Source organism: Lithobates pipiens, unplaced genomic scaffold, assembly GCF_037356315.1.
Source record: "Lithobates pipiens isolate NorthernLeopardFrog02 unplaced genomic scaffold, aLitPip1_a1.2 Scaffold_16, whole genome shotgun sequence".
In the NCBI taxonomy this organism is placed as follows: Eukaryota; Metazoa; Chordata; class Amphibia; order Anura; family Ranidae; genus Lithobates; species Lithobates pipiens.
This window is the reverse complement of record NW_027507748.1, coordinates 114,422,465-114,439,963: the sequence shown is the minus strand read 5'-3', so window position 1 is coordinate 114,439,963 and position 17,499 is coordinate 114,422,465. Positions and strand designations below refer to the sequence as shown.

At 38.9% G+C, this 17,499-nt stretch overlaps 1 protein-coding gene across 3 annotated transcripts in view; it reads left to right on the top strand.

The window, feature by feature from the left end:
• Nucleotides 1-17,499, top strand: part of SPECC1 (sperm antigen with calponin homology and coiled-coil domains 1) — a 580,298-nt gene that overhangs the window by 473,003 nt on the left and 89,796 nt on the right. For all 3 annotated transcript variants that reach the window (XM_077480312.1, XM_077480311.1, XM_077480313.1), the window contains one exon: nucleotides 1,325-1,427. In XM_077480312.1, the coding sequence (XP_077336438.1) occupies nucleotides 1,325-1,427 (103 nt within the window). The remainder of the gene's footprint in view (nucleotides 1-1,324; nucleotides 1,428-17,499) is intronic.

Below are 17,499 nucleotides of genomic sequence, written 5' to 3'. Positions count from 1 at the left end.
CCCACTCATCGGCTTGAGAAACGGACAGGCCAATCATGTGAAAGGGGCCTAACTTTATGGGATGTATTTATTGATTTTGATGTTTTAATGCATCATTTATTTGTCACCTTAAATCTCAGCTTAATCTAGAACTTGTTTTAAATAGAGGAGAAAGGGTTGTGATTACTGGGGAGATTAGCTCTCATTTCCCTCCTGTGATACAGGACAAGAAATGAGGAGAACAGGACTCGCTGGGACAGGAATTTTTAAGCAAAAAAAGAAAAAGTATTAAAAAAAAATAAAGATATTTTCCATGAAATTCTGTCACTCTGAACCTGCGTCGCCCGCGGAGAGTGCAATACATGAGCTGTATAATTTTATTTTACATTTTTATTATGATTGCATGTTATACTTTAGTCAAAACAGTTTAGGGCCCTGAAAAATAGAGCTCATCCAAATGTGATAGCAATAAAATGCAAAAAAATAAATTAAAAAAATAAAACCTTATGTAAAATAACAGTCTAAGTACAAAAGTACTGCCCAACTTTTTGAGATGGGAATGAGGGACACCCATTACCAAAAGTATATAGGCATCACACACCCCCTGCCATGCCCCCTTAAAGGAAAATTATACAAAAATATGATTAGTTAAACTCACAAGTGCATTATTATTTTTCCTTTACACTGACTGATGACATTTACAAATGCAGCAATTTATCAATTGGATGAAAGGTTTAGCTCTGGGAAACACTTTTTGAAATATAAAAAATAAATTTTTTTATACGACTATATTGGTCAGACCAAAATGAGGGACAAATGAGGAGGAAAGAGAGACAGAGGTACTTTGTTCCAAATCACAGACAGTACCTCAAAATCAAGGACAGTTGGGAGCTTTGTGAAACCTTTGTTTAAGCACTGATCACTGTGGGGTCATTTTATAAAAAAAATACTGACATATTCATACAGCTGTCACGATTAATTCCTGTAATCTGTCCAATATGTCTATAATACTGTATTTTCCGTGTCATTTCAGGAAAATACTGTAGTATGTTGATTTTGGGAAATAAACATAGACAAACTATAGGGATTCTTCTTAATGGCTTTTCAAATGTAGACACATTCGCACAGCAATTGTATAATAAACTGTCCGCAGTGTGATAATAATCAATACAGTGGTGTTGTATCAAATATTTCTGAACTGGGCACAGCATTGGGCTCATATTGTAGTGTGTGTGCTTGATGTTCTACCTCATTAACTGCATGTAGTGCAATTTGGAGTAATGTGGAGACTTGTAATTATTGTATTAATACCTTACCAAAGTATGTTCCCTTACCTGTTTTACAGTGTGGAAAGGAAAGATCCCTTAGCTGCCTTAGCTAGAGAATATGGAGGCTCCAAGAGAAATGCTTTGCTCAAGTGGTGTCAGAAAAAAACTGAGGGTTATTCGGTGAGTTTCCAAAAAATCTGATTATTTTCCCTGTGCATATACATTCTATTGTAAAGCCCCATACACACTTCAGATTTTCTGCTGATTTATTCCTTCAGATTTACCAAGACCATATAATATGAAGTCAAACCTTAGGAGTTTCAACTTGTATGCAATCAGGCAGGCCCTTGCACTATATGGTTTTGGTAAATCTGAAGACAAAAATCAGAAAATCTGATAGTGTGTATGGGGCTTTAGAACACAACAGATGGATCCTACTTACCACTCTCTTTCGGACTGGAGTGTAGAAACCAAATAGAAGCAATCCTGTGCTTTATCCATTCAGCTGCAAGGAATTAGGAAAATAATCAGTACTTCCAAGTATTAAAATGATTGTAAAGGCTCATTTAAAGAAAAATAAATAACAAACATGTTATACTTACCTGCTCTGTGCAGTTAGTTTTGCACAGAGCATCCCCAATCCTCCGCTTCTTTGGTCCCTTTTCGCTGCTCCTAGCCCCTCCTTCCTTGGAGTGCCCCTCAGATGAGCAGCTTGCTACAAGGGGCACCCAAGCCGAGCCAGAGCTCTGTGTAGTCTTTTAGACACAGAGCTGCGAATTAAAGAAAACCTGGTTTGCTTCCAACACAGAGACAACATACAAACTTCATGCCGGTTGTATTCCTGGAATTTTACCCATGGCCCAGTGCTGCAAAGCAACAACAATAGCTTCTATTCCAAGTAAAACCTTCACAAATGTATACATTTCAAACTGCATGCGATCAAACAAAATTGATAAGCATGGGTTGCATTAGTTGAAAATTGCACATTAATATAATAATGTGAGCTATGAAGAAGGCTGTGTAGGCAGAAATGCGTCAGTAGAGCCTGATGTTTTTTCTATAAAGAATTATCAAAGAATATGCTTGAGTGCCTGTAAATGCTACTATTCTATAAGTAAAGTGAAACTTGGCTCTACGGTATCCCCCATTTATGAGCCTCCACCTTTTTGGACTTGAATTGTGATGAGCTGCCTCATTAACAAGTAAGAAAGCTGAAGGGGTGAGGTCAACCTTTATAGAAAATGTAAAAAAAAATTCATATAGAGTGGAGGGGAAAAAAACACCTGTCCGGTTTAATTAAGGAGATTTACATTCTCTATTTGTTCTATTTATTCTTTTACCATATACCAAAGTTACATATATGGGATGACTGCTGGTTCTAAAAGGGAACCAGCAGCCATTGCATCTATGAGATTTTGGTATATACTGTATATGGATCAACCACAAAAATGCTTTTAGCTTCCTTTGTACTTTGTCTAATTTTGTATAAATAAAGTTTTTTGTTACTTTTATAAACACAGTTTTTATCCAATTGTCTGCTCAGTACAGTCCCACTTAAGGGGTTCCTTTGTTCTATATAATTTAGGGATGTGGGCACAATTTACATACTCCAGCTTAGCTAGCAATTATATTCCTCTTGGCTAGGGGACAGGAAGTGAAAGGAAATCTCAATGGGACACAACATCCAGACAGGAGTTATAACCTTCCATTACTCTATCCAGAGTGACATATTTTTTTTTTTTACTTGGTTACTTTAAATATAACTTCAACTGTGGATTTCTTTGTTTTTATAACCCTAACACATGGTTTTACTGAAATTAACCTCTGCTTATGCAGTTCTCCCCATATGCTCAGTCTGTGTTGGTGACAGCTTTACTTATGTAATTCGATTTTTATTTTTCCCTGGTTCATTTGCGTCAAGATGTGTGCTTAAAATGTCATTGTGTGATATTCAACTGAGGAAATTTTATGTAAAACTATTATGTCTAATGGAGCAGAACTCCCACTAGTTTGACACCAGACAAGCTTTATACACACATCACTTTGTGTGGTTATTGTATGTACTGTGCCTTGGACCACCCAGCGGTAACACGTACATTTCATCTTGCAGTTCAGGACTGGGTAAGTGCAAAGCAGTAAAGGGTCATAAATTTAAAGGAGCACATCATGGGAACATGAAATGTAACATTTTTTTTTTTTTTTTTTCTTGGATTCCTAGACAGGAACTTAGTTGTGTTTGAAGATATCGCTTCTCTCTATGATTACCTTCATTTTAAATAACCACTCTCCTAATTTTCAGAAGAACATTATTACACATTGGTTAATATTATGAATGCCTCTTTTTTTTTTTTTTTTTTTTTTATGTTGTTGTTTTTTTATATATAAATCAACCTGTAATTTGAGGTTTGTGGTGCTTTCATTCAAACCCATTTCTGCTGAAGTCCATCATTGGCCAATACAAGCACTTTCATTGACAGGGTTTTAAAATGCAAAAAAAAAAAGTTGTGCTAATTCACTAAAAGCTGAACCCTTTATTGGCTATAACCGTAACCAGAGCCATCAATCCAATTTATATTACAGCCATTGATGATAATCGGGTTGCTGTTGACAGTGCTACATTTGAAAACTTGAAGCATTAGGGCAAAATGTACAAAAATGTATCGGTGATAAAATGACGTCTAGATATTTAGAGTGGCATTAAACCCAAATATTTTTTTAAGTGTTTTTTTACAGAATACTTTATTTCTTTAACTTACCCCTCTTAAGCTTTTAGCTAAAGCTGTAAATTGTTAAATTTGTTTGAATTAGTAAATACCTGGTTGATTCTACCATTTCGTTTTTATTTCCTTATTTTCTGTGGCAACGCAGTAGCATCTGATCCTCTGGTTTCTGAGATGGCACTTTTACTGCGCATGCCCTATAAGTGTATAGAGAGAGAGCCATTCATTTCCTATTTCTCTCTTTTTACCGCCCCACATGACTAGTTTTATAATCATCATTAGGGGCGGCTCCTGAACTTTGATGCAAAAGTCCTCTCTCTTTCCTCCTCCCCATCCACTTGATTAACACATGCCTTGGAGGGCCACTCTAGCAGAGATGACATCACGTGACCACAACAGCACCAATCGGCACTGTTCGGGCACAGGTAAACATTTCTGACTTCCTCAGTTGACTTATACTAGATGCGTCATCTGAGTCCTGCTTGCTCCCCCTCCAAGTCTTTCAGTGTGGCTCAGAAGCAAGCATGGAAAGTCATGGGATTGCAGGATAAGGGATCCACAAAGGTATTTGGGACACTTTATTTTAACAGCTAGTATTCGATACTCGGAAATTGGGAGAATAGATCTAAAGTAGTTAGAGGAGCTCCAGGCTCCTTCAGAAAAAAAATAAGTCTGCAGCTACAAATACTGTAGCTGCTGATTTAATAATAGGACACTTGCCTGTCCACGAATTCAGCTCTCGGGTGCTGCCAGCATCATCTAGGCTAAGGGAAAACTGCCTTGCTGGTTCACACCCAGTTCCCTACTGCACGTTCATGAAGCGGGCTGCGGTTTGTAAATGGCCCAGCAACTAGGGAAGGAATAGGGATGAGCCGAACACCCCTGGGTTCGGTTTGCAGCAGAACATGTGAACAGGGAAAAAATGTGTGCAAATACGGGAACGTGAAAAATCAAAAGTGCTCATCTTAAAGGCTTATGTGCAAGTTATTGCCATAAAAAATGTTTCGGGACCTGGGTCCTGCCCCAGGGGACTTGTATCAATGCAAAAAAAGTTTTAAAAACCTAACGTTTTTTCAGAAGCAGTGATTTTAATAATGCTTAAAGTGAAACATTAAAAATGGTTCTGGACTCCTGGCAAACCCTTGGATCTTTCATCCAGCCAGTGCTGCACTGATGTTTTTGGATTCTGAGTCACGGGGAAAGCAAAACAATTGTCAAAGGATCTGCGGGAAAAGGTAGTTGAACTGTATAAAACAGGAAAGGGATATAAAAAGACATCCAAGAAATTGAGAATGCCAATCAGCAGTGTTCAAACTCTAATCAAGATAAAGCACTTTTTTTTTTTCTTTTTTTTTTCCTTGCACCTGATTGGGTCTTTTTTACAAAGTGAAGCGTTGCCACCTTTGCTAAGCTCTGTGGAAAATGAGTGCAACTGCATTTGCAAAGTGCACAGTCTATTTGCCGTTACTAAATCCACCCCCAGTCTTCGGTATACTTTCCATACCATGTCTGGTTATGATACCACATTTATTTTACAAGGTTCTTTTGTTTTTAAAGACAAAATGTATACAGGAATTTCAGTTAAATGGCATGACCTATCATAATTGTTTTTACTTTACAAAATGGTTGTTTAGACTTCAAAATGTTCTTCTCGCTGATCTACAAAGATGTACAGATGGTTTTAAAAATAATTTTATCTTTTATATACTGTCTGAATTTTTCTGTCAATTATTTCCACTTTTGGAAATTTTCTCTCTTTGGTATGAGATAATAGTAGTAGTATATTGGATGTACAATGGGAAGAATGACTAATAAAACTGTTTATACTCACAGTCAATCCAATTGTCTATATTAAAATACTTTTCCAGAGTAAAAGTGTCATGTTTTCAAGTGGTAGAATATTTAACTGTTGAATCAGTTTCTAAAGGGCAAATGTATTCAGCGCTAATGCTAAAAGAGTATTGTGTTCTGTAACTGGTAAAAAAAAAAAAAAAAAAAAAAAAAAAAAGAGAACTGTTATTTATAACATCCCAGAACACCGCCAAATCCAAAAAGGCAGAACAGTATCAGAAAAATGTGGGACCTAAATATAGATATGTATAGATAGATATAGAGATATAATTTATCTATATAATTTATAGTAACTTTTCAAATTCTCAATACAGGATTTCAACAGGGCATAAGATCCTTGGATCACTATGGGATTGATTTACTAAAACTGGAGAGTGCAAAATATGGTGCAACGCCGCATAGACACCAATTCACTTCTAGTATTTTTTATTTTTTTTTTCAGTTTAGAGCAACAAGGGAGGGATTATCACAGTGCCAACAAACAAATCAGCAAGTACATTGATATAAAAAAAAAACTTTTATTTATACAAAATATACAAAAGTGTGGTTTAAAAAGGGAGCCATCAGTACAAAGCAATGATCACATATCAATAGCAAAACAAATTTTAATGACTAGCTAGAAAGATGGTAAGTAGCAGGCCAGGTTCTTCCCTACTAGTTTCGCCAAAACATTGGCTTCATTAGGGGAGTAGAATAAGATGATCAAAATTGCTTTAACCACTTCAATACAGGGCACTTTCACCCCCTTCCTTCCCAGCCCAATTTTCAGCTTTCATCGCTCTAGCGCTTTCAGTGACAATTGCGCAGTCATGCTACACTGTACCCAAATGAAATTGTTATCATTTTGTTCGCACAAATAGAGCTTTATTTTGGTGTTATTTATTCACGACTCCGTTTTTTTTTTTTTGCGATATAAGCGCAAAAAAAGCGGAAATTTGGGAAAAAAACAATATTTTCTTTTTTCTATTTGAAAAGAAATCCAATAAAATCAAATTTTGTCATAAATTTAAGCCAAAATGTATTCTGCTACATGTTTTTGGTAAAAAAAAAATCCGTTAAGTGTATAATAATTGGTTTGTGTGATCACGGACATATGTACGCAAATGATCATGTACATATGTGTGCAGGTGATCACGTACATATGTGTGCAGATAATCATTGGGACATGTGATTTTAGTGGGACATATGTGGGGGACATGTTTTTATTATTAGGGACATGTGTTTTTATTATTTGGGGACATGTATGTTTTGGGGACATGTGTGTTTTGGGGACATATGTGGGGACTGTGTTTGTACTGTGTGGTGTGTTGTGTGTTTACACTACACTGATGATCAGTGAGTAAAAAGCTGTAAAAAGCAGCCCATACTCACTGATCATCAGCCGGCTGCAGCGTTCTGCTCTCCTCTCCTCAGCAGTGACTTCCGTGTGAGGAGAGGAGAGCCGATTGCCTAGCAACCGGCTGTTTGTTTACATCACATGACGGCCGTGATTGGACACGGCCGTCATGTGATCAGGAGGGCCAATCACAGAGCCCTCCTGCCGATCTGAGATGTGCCGTGTCCGGGTGATATAGCTTGATAACTAATCATTCACTGAGATGGATGGAGGAATCTGTCAGAATACACTGATAACAGCTGCTGATCGATGAAAACTTTTGAAACGCGTCCCCTTGAAAAAAGTGGATTAAGCAATCAACTTCTGATGGGCTGGGGAGCGCACACACTGATTGAAATTCGGCCGGTCGCTGGAAGATTTTCCAACATTTTGCTGATCCCTGGGATATTTTCCAACATATGTTTTTGAGAGAAGTCAATTAAACAATCAAATTCTGTCGGGTCAGGGAGCCCACACATTGGTTCAGGTCCCTGCCTAATAATCCAAATTTTGATCCATCTATGGCCACCTTTATCTAACCAGTTAGTGTCAGACTGGCGATCATTCATACCTCTGTGGGGAATCTGTGCAGACGGTCATGGCTGAGTAATCGCTGGAGAAGAGTCTGGATTCACCCAACCACATACTATTGTTTTTCCAGGATGCAGCAGTATCAGTTGATAAAATTAAGTATTTTTTATGCTTGGCTGTTTTACATTTTCTAGAAGTACACCTTTTGGATTCTTATCATAAGTCACTTGAAATTAGTCTTTGGCAAGACTTTCATATTTTACTTGCCTTTTGTTCCATATTTTGATCATTGTTTCATATACTGATTTATAAATGCTCCTTTTAGTGGTCATCTCTATATCATAGCTGAACTGATGAATGACTTTTAAAGTGTATGTCCAAGCATTACCCACATTACCAATAATCTTTCCTCTTCACTTCTGCTGTCTCTGCATTTATCTGTTTTTCCTTTACCTTGTTCCTTTGGTTAGTAAGGATAAGTGAAATTGCCCTGGGTTCAGTCTGAACCATGTTTGGTCAGTGATGTCACCGCTATCCTTGCTCCATTGCTTTGATTTCTCAAAAAAATAAAGAATGGAGACATGGATGGATTGGTGAGTTTGCTTTGAATATTACAAATAAATGAAATGGCTTTTCAGTTTGTGGTTATTCAGATACAGTTAAATTCCACTTTAAATGTTGGGCATTCTCAGTGTTGGTGCTTCCTAGTCCTGTGGTGGGTGCAAGCTTCCATAAGAAGTAGTGACAGCAGGAAGCTGTCATTTATAGATGCCACTTCTACTGTATATATGATTTTCAGCTCCCTCCGCATAGGGGGTTCATAAGAATGCCTGAATGGACAAAGTTCAGTCTGAACCATCGGCTCATCCCTAGTAGTGACAATCCACTTTCATTACTCTCTGTGGCATCATGACCAGGCCTGTAAAATGGGGGTGCATCCGCTAGTAGCTCGGTTCCTCATGACATTGGTATACCCCCCAGAACAAAATTTCACACACGTTCTTCGTCAGAACCTGTAATAAATTATTTTCCACTCACTTTAGGAAAAAAGTGTGGATTTAACAGTACAGTCAGTTAAAAAATTAAAATTGTTTTCCTTAGGGCTTTTTTCTAATCTGTTATTTATTTTCTATATACTCTACACAGTCACTCCTGGCATTGTGTTGTGATGGTCAATCCTTTCATTTAAATGTTCTTCAAAATGCAGAATCCGTGTTAGTAAAGTCTGATACAGGTTCAACACTCTCAGGTTATGGCCATCCAAGATTTAAAAGTAGACCCATATAATGTGTACTGTCACTTTCTTTCATGTTTGCTTGTACAATGGAAAGTCCTTTATCCTTTCTCTTGTTGGCATACTCTGTAATGATGCCATTAACAGAACAGAGGTGCTGGGCTTAAAATATTTGTTTGCTCATGGGAGAAGCCATCTGTCACGTAGCCAAGACTCTGTTCTCCATAGTAAATAGAACACAAAAAGCACACTTCTCTATCAGCTCCATATTGTTGTATATTGTATTAGGAAAGTTGCTATGGCTATAGCTGTTTGATTAACATTCTTATTGAAATGTCAGTGCCAGTTTTTCTATGATGGTCAAAGGTTTGGGTTATGTGGGGAATGCCTTCAGAAGAAAGTTGGACAGATCTCACATTAGAGTGATGCAGTGGAATGGGGTCAGCCTTGGACTGTTTGACCTGAATCTTCAAAGGGGGATTATTGACTGTGGTTTTTTTGCTGGGGTGTTCTGAGTAGATGATTTTTATGGATCCGGTTTTGTGAGAATAGTTTGATATTTCTATTTAGAGAATTAAAGCTCAACTCCAAGTAAAAAAACATTGATCAGTGGTGTCGGCTATGTAAATATAAAGTCTGTAACTCCATTACTAAACAATAAATTTAAAAAAGCAGTGCCACGCAAAAAAACATACAGAACCATAAAAGATCATATGTAAATCATAAATTTCACAATGAAATGAATAATAAAAACACACGAGCACCACATAGTGTTCTAAGTATTGCTTCTACAGACGAGACGCAAGGTGATCATGTGACAACCTCCACCGGTGATATTCCTAGCAGCTCACCTAAATGAATGGACCCCTGATAAATCAGACAGGTTACACAAACATTTCCCTCTGAAAGGTAAAATGGCTAGATCACAGGATATGCTGAACGCTGGAGAGGAATGTTAGTAAAAGGATCACTTGCACTCTAAACATGAACTCCAGTTGACAGGTACATGTAATAGAAGCGGTAAAATATAGTGCTCACCGTTTTAGTAAGAAAATGTATTTAAGTAAAAAGTTTTCACTTACAAGTGTAGCACAGTTTCTCAGTGCTAGGTCACAAGGCAGACAGATAAAAAAAAAAATTCTGACAACAAAATACATGTTTTTTTCTGATGGATGTTGGCTAAAACTTGTCTTACATACACGCGGTCACACAAATCTTGCCGGAAATTCCGATCACCTAGAACGCAGTGACGTACAACGCGTACGATGAGCTGAGAAAAATGAAGTTCAATAGCCAGTGCGGCTCTTCTGCTTGATTCCGAGCATGCGTGGAACTTTGTACGTTCGAATTGTGTACACACGATCGGAATTTCCAACGACAGATTTTGTTGTCGGAAAATTTGAGATCCAGATCTAAAAAATTTTTTGTCGGAAATTCCGATGGAAAATTTCCGACAGCAAGCTCCCATCGAACATTTGTTGTTGGAAAATCCTATCGTGTGTACAGGGCATTAGTCGCAGGGAATCACATTGGATACAAGGAGACAAACGTTTTATTACCAGCAGGCTTGAATGTTGACTTTGACGTGAACTGTTTCATTTCTGATCGTTAATATATATTTTAGAATTAACAGCATTTGTTATACTTTATATTATTTTAAATGTGCACATGAGGATCAATGAGGACCCAGATTGATGTGTAATAATATTGAATTCTTTCTTAATTTATTGGTGTTCCCATTTTAAATTTTATTTTTAAAATAGATATATCTTTTATATACTTTACTCTATGAGCATTTATGTCCATTTGAAGACAGAGGCTATAGTATGTTATTTGCCCTCTTCTTAGTTCCTGAAAGCCATTAGACAGGTGTAATTGTATACTATATTCTTCATGACAGGCTACGTCTGTTACAGACGTTTTGTTTGCTTGGCTCATGTGTGAGGTCATTTCCTGGCTGGTTCTGGGTTTGAGCAGGGTTTCCATAGTGACATATGTGTTAAGCCCTTAGTGTCCACAGGTGTTAGCTTACAACATATAAAGCATTCTGTTACCGCTGATGAAGTCCTGCACCCTGGGATGCAACGAGTATGGAACCGCGTGACGTCACCCGCGTCTATTGTTGATCCTCGTGGATTTTGTTTTATCTGTCTGCCTTGTGACCTAGCACTGGGAAACAGTGCTACACTTGTAAGTGCAAACTTTTTACTTAAATAAATGTTCTTACTAAAACGGAGAGCACTATATTTTACCGCTTCTATTACATGTACCTGTGAACCGGAGTTCATGTTCAGAGTGCAAGTGATCCTTTTACTACCATAGTACATTCCTCTCCAGCGTTCAGCATATCCTGTGATCTAGCCGTTCTACCCTTCAGAGGGAAATCTCTGTGTGACTTGTCTGATTTATCAGAGGTACATTCATTTAGGTGAGCTGCTAGGAATATCTCTGATGGAGGTTGTCACATGATCACCTTGTGTCTCGTCTATAGAAGCAATACTTTGAACACTCTTTGGTGCTCGTGTGTTATTATTTATTTCATTATGAACTCTTTGTTTTTTTATTGTGAGGCAAACAACAAATAAGACAAAATAACAGAATAAGTTAATGTGCATAACTATTCACTCATACTCTGTGGAGCCACCTTTTGCAGCTATCACAGCTCCAAGTCAAGTCACTTTGGATAAGTCTCTATGAGCTTGCCACATCTTACCATTGGGATTTTTGCCCATTTCTCCATGCAAAACTGCTCCAGCTCCTTCAAGTTGGATGGTTTACGCTTGTGAACAGCAATCTTTAAGTTTGACCACAGCTTTTCTATTGGATTGAGGTCTGGGCTTTGACTAGGCCATTCCAACACATTTATATGTTTCCCCTTAAACCACTTAAGTGTTGCTTTAGCAGTGTGTTTGAGGTCATTGTCCTGCTGGAAGGTGAACCTCCATCCTAGCCTCAAATCACACAGAGTGGTACAGGTTTTGCTCAAGAATATCCCTGTATTTAGCTCAATGCATCTTTCCCTCAACTCTTTCCCAGTCCCGACTGCTGAAAAACATCCCCACAGCATAATGCTGCCACCACCATGTTTCACTGTTGGAATGGTGTTCTTTGGCCACAAAGTTCAATTTTAGTCTCATCAGACCAGAGCACCTTCCTTCATACATTTTGGGAGTATCCCACATGTCTTTTCGCAAACTCAAAAGTGCCATTTTGTTTTTAGCTAAAAGTAATGGCTTTCTTTTGGCCACTCTGTCATAAAACCCAACTCTATGGAGTGTACGATATTGTTATTGTTGTCCTATGTACAGATACTCCAGTCCTTGCTCTGGAACTCCGCAGCTCCTCCAGGGTTACCTTAGGTCTCTGTGCTGCCTCTCTGATTAATGTCCTCCTTACCCAGTCCATGAGTTTTGGTGTGTGGCCTTCTCTGGACAGGTTTGCTGTTGTGCCATCTTCTTTCCATTTGGTTATGATAGATTTGATGGTGCTTCTAGGGATCATCAAAGATTTGGATATTTTTTATAACCTAACCCTGACTTGTACTTCTCAACAACATTGTCCCTTACTTGTTTGGAGGGTTCCTTGGTCTTCATGGCAGTATTTGGTTAGTAGTGCCTCTTGCTTAGATGTTGCAGCCTCTAGGGCCTTTCAAAAAGGTGTGTATATGTAATGACAGATCATGTGATTGCTCACAGGTGGACATCATTTCACTAATTATGTGACTTCTGAAGGTAATTGGTTGCACCAGAGCTTTTTATGGGCTTCATAATAAAGGGGGGGGGAATACATACGCACATGCCAATTATCAGTTGTTTATTTCTGAAAAATAGTTTTATGTATATATTTTTCTAATTTTACTTTACCAACTTAGACTGTTGTGTTATGATCCACTAAATATAATTCAGATTAAAAAAACATTGAACTAAAGGCTATAATGAAACAAAATAGGTAAAAAGCCAAGGGGGGTGAATACTTTTGCAAGGCAGTGTATATGAAATCTTTTATGTTTCTATGTGTTTTTTGCACTGCGCTGCTTTTTTAAATTTATTGTGATTTTCGACTTTATTATTTTGATCCTAAGTGTTCAGCTGCTGTCATTAGGCTTTAATTGCGCTGATTGATTTGTACTATTTATATCCTTTACTAAACAACCTCACCGTTTAGCGGCTAATTCCCATGAAATATCAGCAATTCATAAAAAGCAGATTTGGTCAGGAACCTGGAGGATGTATAATGGCTTGTTCACAGTTGACTACATTTCTAATGCTTAACAAATGCTCCTATAGCATTAGTCTGGCATTTTACAAGCATTAAACGCTCCCCAAATGCCCTGTGTGCAGTTTTAAAGCATTTGAAGAGCATTGAGGCACATTAAAACCACTCCACAAATGGGATATTACAGGAAATAAACTGATTTTATCACCGCACTGTAAGCGCCTGCCAGAGAACTTGCGAAGTGTTACCATAGACTTGAATGGGAGGCATTGAAAGGCTTCAAACGCTTTCTGACTCGACATGAGGCTTCAATTTTGAAGCGAAGTAACGATAACGCTTCATGTTGTGATAATGTGAACAGCACAATGTGTTGTCCGTTGTATCATTTGCATAGTTGTTTGAGGGGCGTTTTTAATGCCCCTCAAACACCTGCTTTTAATGCTAGTGTGAACTTGGGTGGATACATCACAGCCACTCCTCTCCCGATGCCACTATGAGAAGCTACAGCTCACATGATGCCCTGGGAATTGTAGTAAATGGGCTTTAATTTGCATACCCTGCCAATCGCAGGCATGAAGGACCATGATAGACTCCTGGCCCCACACACTACAGCAAGTGGGGACATAATTATGTCACCACTCACTGAAAATAGGACTACAATGTGGAAGTGACAAGACTGATGGGGAAGGAATACAGGACATAAGCAGAGGTTAAGGGTACTGAGTCTTGACATTCAAAAAAAGAAGTAAGGGTTTCTCACTACCACTATATGACACGTTAAAGATAAGGAAGCATCAAAATAGACCTGCAAAAAAATTCTGCCTGGAGTTCAGCTTTATAGACTTATTCCAGCTTATTTAACAGATTAGGCTAAAGCATTAAAGCGTTTGTTATCCCAACACTTCATATTACTGATATATGCCTGCTGTACCATGTACTTGTATGAGAAAGTCTCCTGTTTGCTTTGTATTTCTTTCTTGATGTGAAGTCCCAGGTTATCCTGCTAGTCCCCTTGCTTTCCTATTAAAAACTGATCGCACTAATCAGGGGAGCACACCGTGGTCAGTTCTCCAGCTGTGCTGGGAACTCAATGTACTCTCCTCCAATGATCAGACTTGTCCAGAAATCCCCCTCCCCTCTGCACAGTCATTCACTAACAAGCTTAGTGTGCTGCTGCTTCTCCTCCGCCCAGCTCTTATGCAGCTGAGAATAGAGGAAATGTGATATTAAAAAAAGAGGGAAAATTGTGTTTACATCTATACAAAAATGTTTTGCCTTTCATTTCTGTGTTAAACTGAAAAGGTTGTTTTGCAAGGAGATCGTATACAATCACTTTAAGTAAAAAGTACAGTTCTTACAACAGCCAATCAGAATCCATCTTATAATTAGACTTTAGTAAAACATCTGATTGTTGTGGATTACTGTATTTTGTACTAAGCTCTGTGCCCCTTTTGCATTATTAATTCAATAAGCCGTTAATGTAAAAAAATTAAGAGAAATTCAGTAATGCATTAACACTTTTCTGGGGGTAGGTTATTTTAAAACTACAGTACCTGTGCCAAAATCGGACAAGCATTTGAACCAGTTTCGGTAACATTAGGTAGTTCTAAAGACTGCCACTTTAAGAACCTGTCGGAATGGCAGCTACAGATTCTCATAGAATTGCCACCAGTTCACAGATTCAGCAACTGGCGGTAATTTAAGACAAGGTGTGAGCTTGGGCTCTGAGTGGGGCGTAACTGTGCTGGAACGCTGCCATGAATGTGATCTATACAAATCAATAATACACTCACTATTGCCCTATCACCTGTGTATTTATCACTGCGCAGAAGTGTAATCCACTCTGCCCTAAGCTACCACTTAAAGAATATATAAACTAATGTGCAATGTTCCTATTATAAATAATTGAAACACGTAGCGCTAAAGTAAAGTGTATATCACACCTCTAGATTCTATGCTGCAAAATGTAGATCACGGTGATCACATGCCACAGAGATGCTCAGATTGGCTCTGTACACTGTCTATAACAGCCTGGTTGACAAACATTGATGGGCACAACAACCTCCCGAAGGCAGTTTCTACAGCTGCGTTTCTAAATGGCAGAGGATAAATAAGTTATCCAATCCACTGTTTATAAATGTACTGCATTAGAAAAGCTGAGAAAGTGACACTCGCGAGTACAGGGCTGCCATTTCTGGCCTTCTGAATAAAATGCTACTTGTCTGACTGTGACCCAGAACAATCATGTTGTAAATAAGTGTCAGAATTTCTTATGTCTATACTTGTTCTGGGTCAGACACTCAGAAAGCATTGAAGCCAGACCTTCCACTTTACAGCCAGGAAATTAGCATTGTCAAGAGGAGAGTTCATCAGCGGCAGTCCCTCCATAATTCTCCCATGAGTCCCTTTTAAAAAAGCCTAGAATTGTAAAACCAGGCAGGCAGTGTTTGTGTCAGTGATGTACTTTCTCTTTTTCCATTGAAGTCTGTGAAGTTTTGACACATATTTTATTGAAAATAGAATACACCGTGACACTTGTGTTGCAGTTGTAACACAATGGCTGCTTGAATTCTCACACGCATGTCCCATATACCCTTCAGATACAGGAAGCAGAGCTGGACATATAGAAAGGCTTGATATATGGAAACAGTTCACATCGTGTAGCTTCTAGAAAACAAACAGGATGCTTGGGATGTTGTGCATTAGAGCTATGACATCACAGGCTGCGTGTTTAGAGTGGAAAATAGCAGCCTGTCTTTCCTGACAGGCCGTCTTATGTCCCATCCCAGGGGAAGGGAATCACAGTAAGACGTGTCGCATATCAGGTACTGCCTCTTCTCAATTCCCTCACTTAGCAGTACACCATGGCTTTTTAATACATGGAATTAAAACTGCACCATAGTGATCTAGTACTGTTTTTTTTTTTTTTTTTTTTTCCCCCAAAAATTCATTCTGTACAGAAATCTTCTTACAGAGAATTGACATGCTGCTTTAAAATGAGAACTGTTGAACTCGCACAAAAGAAACCTGATTTGAAACAAATATGAGTACTTGTGTGACAGAACGCTTGCACCCCGATTAGTTGTTTTTGCCAAACAGTGCCTCCTGCCCTCCAAACTCCAGCAGACCGAGAGCTAATACCAGCCCTGTTACCCCAGGCATCGTATACACAGACAAGATGTTGAGGTAAACTCCAAAGGAATGACTTTATTGAAAAGAAATACAGGTTTTTATACATTGCAAAATGGTGGCAACTGGTGTTGTTTTTGTTTTGGGGGAGCAAAACAATCCCTCCCGGCACCTCAAACCCCCCCCCCCCCCATTCCCAAGGGTGGACATCGGTGGGCATCCAAAGCTTGGCAGGGATAGGAGCACCAAGCAGCAGCGGGGATTGTGCATCCGAGGAGTGGCTGGGATCGGGGCACAAAGCAGCGGTGGGGCACAGACATCCGAGGATCGGTGGAGATCGGGCATTGGCAGACATTCTTCGGCTCTTCCTCTCCTGGCTTCCTCCGTACGTCTCCTCCCCTCCTAGGCATCCAATAGGGAGCGCCTGTCCTTTCAGCCAAACGGGGGGTGTGTAACAGATCTGTTTCCCGATTGGACTGGGAGGAGGATCAGGAGCATCCTTAAAGGGGCCAGGCACATGGATGGGGGGGGGCCCATGCGCCCACAATGAACAGGCCACCCCTGTTTCAAAAGTAGGTCATTCACCACACAATCAGGTGAGCATTTGCTTATATTACCCTAACAATACAAACTGTAAACAGGGATATAATTAACATAGCTAAGGAACAGCTAACATAAACGGTATGCTAATTCACCTCTAGCAATTAATAGCTGACAGTAATTTAATTAACATGAATGAATTAACAACTAGCCTCTTAAACCAGTCAAGGTGACCAGACTTTTCGGCACCTACAACCCTAAATACAAAGTACTCTGCATTACACATTATTATAAGCATAAAACATAACATCCCACAAAGGGTTCCATAACAAGGCAAAGTTGACACAATTTTAATCTCATCTCCAAGAGGGGATCGGACAGACAGAAACAATAGGTGTCTCAATTAACTCAATGGGAATATACACCTAGCAGGCACACAATGGTAGAAACGTACCTAACAGAAAACGCATAACGCCCTAATAAACAGATTATAGCACCAGACCCCCAGCATTAGGTTGCTTGAGCTAATCATATTAACCTCTATTTTGAGTCTCACAGTCTAAAGCAGTCATTGCTGGTTTTGGGCATAGAAGCCCTAAATATGTATCTGGGTCCCGCAGTTCACCAGAGTCTGTGTGTTTTGGGTAGACATGGACT